Here is an 8,772-nt window from a genome sequence, read left to right as displayed (position 1 = left end):
ACCACAGAGCTGCCCTCCCTGCCCAGATGCTGAATGAAAGTGACTTGTTACAGAGTACAGTAAATAACCACCGATTTTATACACAAATGCGAATACAAACGTTTATAACAGCAGAACAGTTCTGGGAGACGTGTATGGCACACCATAGTTTTGACTACTGCACGTATAACGTGTTGGTCTTTCTTTTGTATTTTGTTCTGACTAGGTTGTACAAGGTTATCGAAGGATAACATGATTTGAAATCCCACAGAAGAAAATCATGACAAAGTGATTTCACTACAAATAACACAATGACTCAGTCACAGAGGCTGGCCATTTATACATCGAATCACCAAATCGCTGAAATAGGGAACCTATCTTAAAATTGTAAAACACTGAAGGCGGGATGTGGGGAGGGAGTCGAGAGATCAGCGTCAGTGCTACCTAGCAACAATTCCTAAATGTGTGAACAGAGACCTCGTAAAAAGGTACCCTGTGATTGGCTAACATAAGGTTCCATTCAATCAGGGGAAGGCTTGTGCTTGTATTCAGTTTGAAAAAAAAAAAAAAAAAAAAATGTCGGCTAAAAGAGGCTTCGGTAACACAGAGGTAATAATAAATACAATGTAATGTTTGTTTCTTTATTGAATATATTGTATCTAGCATTTATATTTTTGAGGTTTATAAACGCACACAATAGAATGGTATATTTTTTACGATACTGAAAAAAATGCAGTCATTGGTAAAGCACACAGGCTTATGCTCTTTGTCTTATATTATTTTTATTTATTTATTTATTAATTATTAAACGCCTGAAATAAAACGTTTGAGTTATGTACCTACCGTAAACAATGCCTGCTCTAACTAGGGATGAATGGTCCATTGATGGCAGTCTATTGGACTAGGCTACATCATCAGTACACAACAACTACCCAGGGTAGTGCTTAACAATAAATACACTGTCAGTTTCTAAAATAGTTTGAACATATCATTCAATGCTGTGTGCACCTTCGGCAACATGTACCTGAACTAAACCAGCATATTGTTACTACTGTTATGTATTCGTTACTAGCTCGACACTCATTGCTGAGCCGTAGCGCTTGGTGATGTGCTCCTGGGGCTGTACTGTAGTTTGAGGAGGTTGGTGCGTTTAACTTTGTTGAAAACAAGATGGGTTGGTTCATTGACGAAGATCGTTTTAAGTTTCACTTCCCACCCAGAAAGCACAAAAGTACAGCTCTAAACTAAGTAAGTTTCTTAACATTGGCACAGGTTCTCAAAAATGGACTTATGATATGTTATACAAACATCACTTATATATTTGTGGTTGTATGATCCATTCAGAGATGGAAATAAGACTCATTGCATAGCAGATCCACCCATTCCAGATTTTTATAAGAGGTTGATTAATCACAGGAATGGATGAAGCTGCTACTGTATGCAACTCGAGTCTTTTATCCAGCCCTGTATTTTCAGTATGTGGACTGTTACTAAAGGGAACGGTTTTTGATCAATTTAAAGTGTTTAATTTTTAGAGGTGGTTTAAACGTTATCCAATGGTTAAACGTTTAGAATTGTCTAAACATGTATACCACTAGAAATATGGTTGTGAAATATAACGGTCTCGGTGTACAATATTATCTGTACAGTGCAAGGTTATTAAATTAATGTTCCGTATTCATTCATATTGTACACGTTCGTCTTGTACACATTTAGCCTATACACATATTGTAGTCCTTGTAGTGCTTCTTGTTAATGGGATATCTGAGTGGTTAAACATTTCGGAAAATAAACAAAAACTAATGCCGCTTGGGGTTTTTTTCTTCTTTTTTTTTTGTACTTTTTCCTGCCAAACTCTAAATATCCATTTCCCCCACAGTCATTTGTGAATTGTCAACCATAAACCATTTCATGTAACCTTTTTTTTTTTTGCAGTACTTAAAAAAGAAAGTTCCACAGAATCCAAAATACCAGCATGTAAAAATAAGGCTTGATACAGGTAATTCAAGATCTGTTTATATGTTACATTTCTATCTCTCTTCTCTCTATCAAATCTAGCACCTCTCTCTCTCACTCATTTTCTCTCATCTCTCTCTCTCTCTCTCTCTCTCTCTCTCTCTCTCTCTCTCTCTCTCTCTCTCTCTCTCTCTCTCTCTCTATATATATATATATATATATATATATATATATATATATATATATATATATATATATATATATATCGCTCTGCTTTTAAAAGTGGTTTTAAAAATATGTGCAGTATGCTAGATCAGTCATGGTGTCTTTACAGTAAATAAAGCATATAAAGCGACAGCACCATCCAGTGAACAGACATATATTGCCAGTAAACTGGAGGAAACTATGCAAAGTATCTTATCATCAAATGAAACTGGCTCTTGCTTCTATAAAGACTATTTGGCTGATCTAGCACTGTGTGACAGACAACTAGAACTGAAAATCAGCTCTTGAACCCAAGTGTAAGCACCTTTACTTTTGAGTAATTACAGTACGTGCATGTTAAGTGATTGTTAACATTACCAAAAAGGAAGACATTTTAATTTCAAGCAACTTGCACTTTAAAGTTATCTTAAAAATTAATAATTAACAAGCATATACTGTACTGCCAGGATTTTATTATGCTGTTTAAATGTTTGTCAAACATCTTAAAATGTTATTTTGTGAAAAGTATACTTTTGTGTGGGCCTAACATGTAATTGCATTTACCTACGGAAATTCTATGTTGCAGTTTCTAAGGATCTCATTTCAGTTACACTAGGTTAAACAAAATGTAACTTGATAATTTATTTATTTATTTTTTTAAAATATATTGTGTGGATAGTAGCTGTTTAAAACGGTATGAGTAAAGAACTGGACACCAGGGCTAGGACGTACTCTGCCCATTGCAAAAAAAAAAAAAGTAAACACTGTGGGGAAAAACCACATTGCATTCTTATAAATGTAATTAATAAAGCGGTATTTTAATAGGTTATATTTTGACAAATCGACGATTCATATCAATGTTTATTTTAGAAAAAAATTACATTTTTTTAATCTTTCAATTCAAGCAGAGAATGGGTGAAATCAACCTTTATGCCATTGAGAAACGTCTCATTTAGCAAAACCTGTTTATCATATTCAGCAAGCAACAAAACCATGGTTACCAACATTCTAATTGAAATGACATTTTGGTTACAGCACAGCACACACAGACTTTTATAGCATACGTTCAAGAGTAAAAGTATTTACAGAACAAAACATGGGAGTTGAACAGAACTAACTTGCAGTTATTATTTGGAATCTGAGCTCCCCCCACCTGCTTCAGCACCTGGAATCAGTCACTGGAGGCAAGGCAGACTGGCCCGCTTCGTCCTGCCACGTAGACTTCAGCTGTCAGTCAGGGTATTGTGCGGAATACTCATTAAGTGCTTTCTTCTTGCGCACCATTTTCAAATCAAACTAGTAACTGTCACCGTATACCTACAGCAAAAGCTTACCTACACCTTGAACCGCTAACTTCAAAGTAAGCACTTTGAATGATAGGCACTGTAGCTGGCAAATGAAAGTGCACAGTCGGTTCAGGTCTTAATGATTGACAGTCATTTAAACAAATGAGGGCATTCTAGCGCTGCTTCAGTCAACGATGTCAGAACATGGTGAAAGTTACTGAGTGAAACTACAGTACCAACAGACCACTGAGATGACTGACAGCAACCAGTAGACATTTCAGTCAAACTAAATTCGCGTTTAACAAGCTTTACCAATTAATATCGAAAAATAGAAAGCCTAGTTATATTCTATCTGTACTTTAGCCATTTGCAGCATTATTACATGCTTGTCATCGTGCAAATATTTAAAATATTGCTTAATAGTATATTTTTTTGGTATATTTATTAGGCAACAGCTTGAGCAAATACATGGAAAAAGTGGAAGAGATCAAAAAAAGTAAGTTCAACTTGTTTATGTGAAAATCCAGCGGTTTGTATTATTTATAAGGTTTAGGTTAGTTTCTTACCAGTTTTGTAAAGTACCTTGGTGTCCTTTCAGTGGTTTGCATAATCGCTACAAATGTTTTCCTTGTTTGGTGGAAGTTAATTCAGGTTTTTTGGAACTACTGTGTCTTGTTGTTTCTTGTTTTGCAATTACCCTTTCAAAACCAATAGAAGAACCCCAGTCATCTTGATATTAATGGACTGTGTACTGCTATACCCTGAAGCTGACACCCAGGGATCCTTCAAGAAGCTGCTTGATGAGATTTTGGGATCAATAAGCTACTAACAACCAAACGAGCAAGATGGACCGAATGGCCTCCTCTCGTTTGTAAACTTTCTTATGTTCTTATACCTCAGAGAATGGTTACTTTGTATAAAAGTGATATTTGGCAACACATTGTTCTTATTACTCATGGATAAGAATCACTGATCCCTTTTCTAGAAGGGGATTATGTCATGCTCTATAATAATTTCTCTGTCTGACTTGTAATAAGAGTGTTAAATGGACATATTTTTGTGCCAGTGACATTTTCATGTAAAGATCAGTAGAATACAAGAGGCTGGGCTTACAGTTGCCTAAAATACATCTGCAAGAAGTTAGCACGCTTTAGAGAGAACGTCAGTGGTTAAAGAAATGGGCTCAGCCACTGACTCATTGTGTGACCCTGAGCAAGTCACTTAACCTCCTTGTGCTCTGTCTTTCGGGTGAGATGTTGTTCTAAGTGACGCTGCAGCTAATGCATAGTTCACACACCCTAGTCTCATATCTTGTAAAGTGCTTTGTGATGGTGGTCCACCATGAAAGACGCTACATAAAAATAAATATTTATTATTATTATTATTATTATTATTATTATACAAAAGTAATGTCAGCAAATCGGGAGGAATCACAAAACGCTTACATCTAGGACCCAGGTAGGTGATGCTGCTGCAGATGCATTTTGTTTTTGCATAAAGGTCAAAGAAGACCAGTCTGTTCTGTCATGCTAGAAAATCATTTTAAAATATAGCTTGTTTTCATGAAATATCTAAACTACCAATGGAGATGGAGAGTCTCGGTAAGATGTTTTGTTCTGTTTTTTTTTTTTTTTAAGACGTGAAAATGTTTTAAAATATTATTCAAGTGATTATTAAATAGTAAGAATTTTACATGTTCTTTTAGATTACAGATATAAGAAAGATGAGCTGTTCAAAAGACTTAAAGTGACAACATTTGCTCAGTTGGTAAGTGTGAAATATATTTCTTTTCAATTAAAATGTGTCGGAATAATACCAACTTTTTTGTTTAATTGCTTTTCTGTAGAAATGTGTATGTCATAATAATTTGGCATGTTTATCATGACATAATTAAGTCGCCATGGGTAAGGGCATCTGCAAAGAAATTAATAATAATAATGTTTATGTATGTTTCCTAATTGTAAATCCTACATCTGGGGTGGTCATTTTCTCGTATGTGGACAGGGAAACAAATTTTATTTTTTCTTACAGGTCATCCAGGTAGCTTCAGTATCAGATTTGAATGATGGTGAAAATAATGAGGAGTTATGTAGCTTAGATGGTAAGTTACTTTGTAGTGGGCTATATTGCTTAATGTCTTAATTATGTTTGAGTACATTCAAGAACACCAACAGTTGTATAGAGATTGCAGCTTTTATTTTCTCAAACGGGGTGGCTAGAAAGTGAGTTTACTACATCAGTGGACCATATCATTGATGTGGTTAAATACAACAACATTACCATTACTGAATTGTAAGTTTGGAGTAATATTGTTTGGCTTCAATATTTTTTTTGTAGTTTTAATTAATGTTAATTATGTTTGCTTACTGTAGACAACAATTCAGTGCTGTCTTGCACAGATGCAGAACTGCTTTCAGGAAGAACCAATGGAAAGGGAGGCCCTGAGGGGACACTGCAGGCTTCACCAGTGCAGTTTACTGATAACAATGATTCAGGAGAAACTGAACTGTCACCAAGGTCAACACTTCAAAGGTATAAGTTCTGAAAAGTTTTTATCAAAATAAATCTATTAGATTATACGGAACATACTGTTTTATTCAGTGATTTTTTTTTTTTAAATTAAATTTTTTCTTTTTGTATTCGGTTACATTTTGTTACTAATTTCTCATGGATTAGACACCTATAAGCCAGTTCTTTCTAACATGCTATCCAAATAGCTATTGCTTCATATGTTGTGAACAATATGACAGCCAAAAAACATATTCTGTTCAAATGAATGTTTTTTACAGTGTAATAAGTGGTGTTGGAGAGATGGATCTAGATAAGACATCTCAGAAGAATGTAAACAGTACACCATATTCAAGCCCAAGGATCACAAATAAACCATACCCTGAGTGCCCCTACTTGCTGCTAGATGTTAGGGACAAAGATGAGTATGAACAGTGCCATATTATTGGAGGTAAGAAATTTGATTTAAAAAAAGTTACTGACATTTTATAGTTTTTTTTTGGACTCAGTGTGTGTGTGTGTGTGTGTGTATTTATCCTCCCCCCCCCCACAGCATACAATTACCCCATTGCAACACTGTCCCGGACGATGAACCCGTACACAAAGGAAGTGCTGGAATATGTATCTTTTTACCAGTATTTATTTTCCTACATACCAGTTTCCATATTTAGAGTTCATCATATTTTTTTGTTGATATATAAACAACATAATAAAAGATCCTAAGGTTTATAGCACTGTCTTTGATTCCTTATAAAGAAAAGAAAATACACACCTTAGTTGACACTTAGGATGATTTTAGGACAACATGGGGTATTACCATGATTCGCCTGTGTCGTTTCATCGACCCCACAGTGCTGTAACATCACCAATCCCTGGGAAAGGTGGTGCTTTCCTTAGGTAGTAAGACTGCATTGATACCCTATAGGGTGGAGGTTTCATCACATCTGTGACCCCACACTATTCTCATGGCGTGGGGGTGGTCGGGTTTACATTTACTTATAAATACTTTGCAGGGTTGAGCTCACTAACAAGGCAATTATAAATAATACTCTTGTGGCTGTTTGTTAAACCTACAAACGGGGAGACCTTTTTTTTTTCTTAACCTATAACTGCAGAAAAATGCTTCTGGCAAGATAATAATTCTTTATGATGAAGACGAGAGAGTTGCCAGCCAGGCCGCCACCACAATGTGTGAAAGAGGATTTGAGAATCTCTTCATGCTTTCAGGAGGTGAGGTTGTTAATGTTAAATTGAAAGAAGAAAACATTCGTATTTATAAATGTGTGATGTAAAGCAGAGCAAGAGCTGATTAAAAAATTAGCTTAGCATTTTTTCTTTGAACGTTGAGATATTTAATTTGTTTTATTTAACTAGTTGCTTGAAAAGGTTACCTTTTTGTAATTAACAGCATGTCCATATCTTAATGTCTACCCATTTCAATAGAAAAATCATTTCTATAATTTTATATTATTTTTCACTCAGGGTTAAAATTGATAGCTCAGAAGTTCCCAGAAGGTCTGACAACTGGTTCATTAACACCATTGTGCCCACAATCAGTTCCACCAACATCTGGTCGCAAACGCTCTACTCCAAGACAACCATCATACCCTGCTGAAAATAAGTGGCAATTTACTTCTGAAGATCTGAACAAAATACAGTTTTATTTGGAAGATATGCTGATTCCTACAAATACAAACAGTAAGAGACATCAGTAAATAATGAAATGTCATTACAGTGGATATTAACTACCCCCCCCCCCCCCCCCCATTTAATAGTTTGGAAACCTGAGATTTGCTCCAAAACAATGTATATGTATGTGGGGCTGTGGTACGTTAGTATTGGTGTGTTCTTTGCTGTTTTGGTTCTACTAAATTGACATTGTTGATGTAGAATATTCTACAAATAGAACAAAAATAAATTAATCAAGGCTAATGCGCTAAAAACACAGTAGAAACTGCTCCCCATGTTTCTACAAGAAAAAATACATTTTTAAAAAAAAATTCAGATATATTACTTTAAATACAATGCCCATGACATTACCATTATTTTTGCTCTTAACAGCATGTTTCTGTTTTTCAGGTCGTTTGAGTCGTCTTTCAGTGGGAAGTGCACAGTCAAGGGCATCTAGAGCAAGAAGCAGCTATACTCCATCTGTTGCTGGCTCAAACAGCACCCGGACTAAAAGCGACATTAGACATTGGAAATGACAGATGTTTTGACTAGAATAAATATTACTGTGTCAGATGTCACTAGAATAGATGACTATACTATATATATATATATATATCATATAGAATATACAAACATCTTTATATATATATATATATATACACACACACACACACACACACACACAGTGCCTTGCAAAAGTATTCAGACCCCTGACCAATTCTCTCATATTACTGAATTACAAATGGTACATTGAAATTTCGTTCTGTTCAATATTTTTTTTTTTTTTTTTTTTTTTTTTTTTTTTTAACACTTAAACTCAAAATCAATTATTGTAAGGTGACATTGGTTTTATGTTGGGAAATATTTTTAAGAAAAATAAAAAACTGAAATATCTTGCTTGCATAAGTATTCAACCCCCACACATTAATATTTGGTAGAGCCACCTTTCGCTGCAATAACAGCTTTAAGTCTTTTGGGGTAAGTATGTACCAGCTTTGCACACAGTGTCAGAGTGATTTTGGCCCATTCTTCTTGGCAGATTTGCTCCAGGTTGTTCAGGTTGGTTGGACGACGCTTGTGGACCGCAATTTTCAAATAGTGCCACAGATTCTCAATGGGATTGAGATCAGGACTTTGACTGGGCCACTGTAGGACATTCACCTTTTTG

At 35.2% G+C, this 8,772-nt stretch overlaps 1 protein-coding gene across 2 annotated transcripts; it reads left to right on the top strand.

Moving 5' to 3' along the window:
- The first annotated feature begins 533 nt into the window (after positions 1 to 533).
- On the top strand, positions 534 to 8,205 carry LOC121319051 (centrosomal protein of 41 kDa-like). Of its 2 annotated transcripts, none has more exons than XM_041256273.1 (11): positions 534 to 588; positions 1,915 to 1,978; positions 3,874 to 3,921; positions 5,131 to 5,192; positions 5,457 to 5,526; positions 5,798 to 5,957; positions 6,215 to 6,384; positions 6,487 to 6,554; positions 7,049 to 7,163; positions 7,416 to 7,631; positions 8,013 to 8,205. In XM_041256273.1, exons 1-11 carry the CDS (start codon positions 556 to 558, stop codon positions 8,138 to 8,140), a joined length of 1,134 nt encoding a protein of 377 aa, XP_041112207.1. In that variant the 5' UTR covers positions 534 to 555; the 3' UTR covers positions 8,141 to 8,205. The 2 variants fall into 2 exon arrangements, with proteins under 2 accessions (XP_041112207.1, XP_041112208.1); XM_041256274.1 differs by lacking the exon at positions 534 to 588 and adding an exon at positions 1,107 to 1,227.
- Positions 8,206 to 8,772: the final 567 nt, after the last annotated feature.

The sequence above is a fragment of the Polyodon spathula genome, chromosome 7 (genome assembly GCF_017654505.1).
Source record: "Polyodon spathula isolate WHYD16114869_AA chromosome 7, ASM1765450v1, whole genome shotgun sequence".
Classification (NCBI taxonomy): Eukaryota; Metazoa; Chordata; class Actinopteri; order Acipenseriformes; family Polyodontidae; genus Polyodon; species Polyodon spathula.
This window is presented reverse-complemented; position numbering and strand designations above follow the sequence as displayed.

Coding starts and splice junctions, on each gene's coding strand:
- LOC121319051 (XM_041256273.1), top strand. CDS start 556: ATGTCGGCTAAAAGAGGCTTCGGTAACACAGAG. Junction 589..1,914: donor GAGGCTTCGGTAACACAGAG/GTAATAATAAAT, acceptor TTTTTTTTGCAG/TACTTAAAAAAGAAAGTTCC. Junction 5,958..6,214: donor CCAAGGTCAACACTTCAAAG/GTATAAGTTCTG, acceptor TGTTTTTTACAG/TGTAATAAGTGGTGTTGGAG.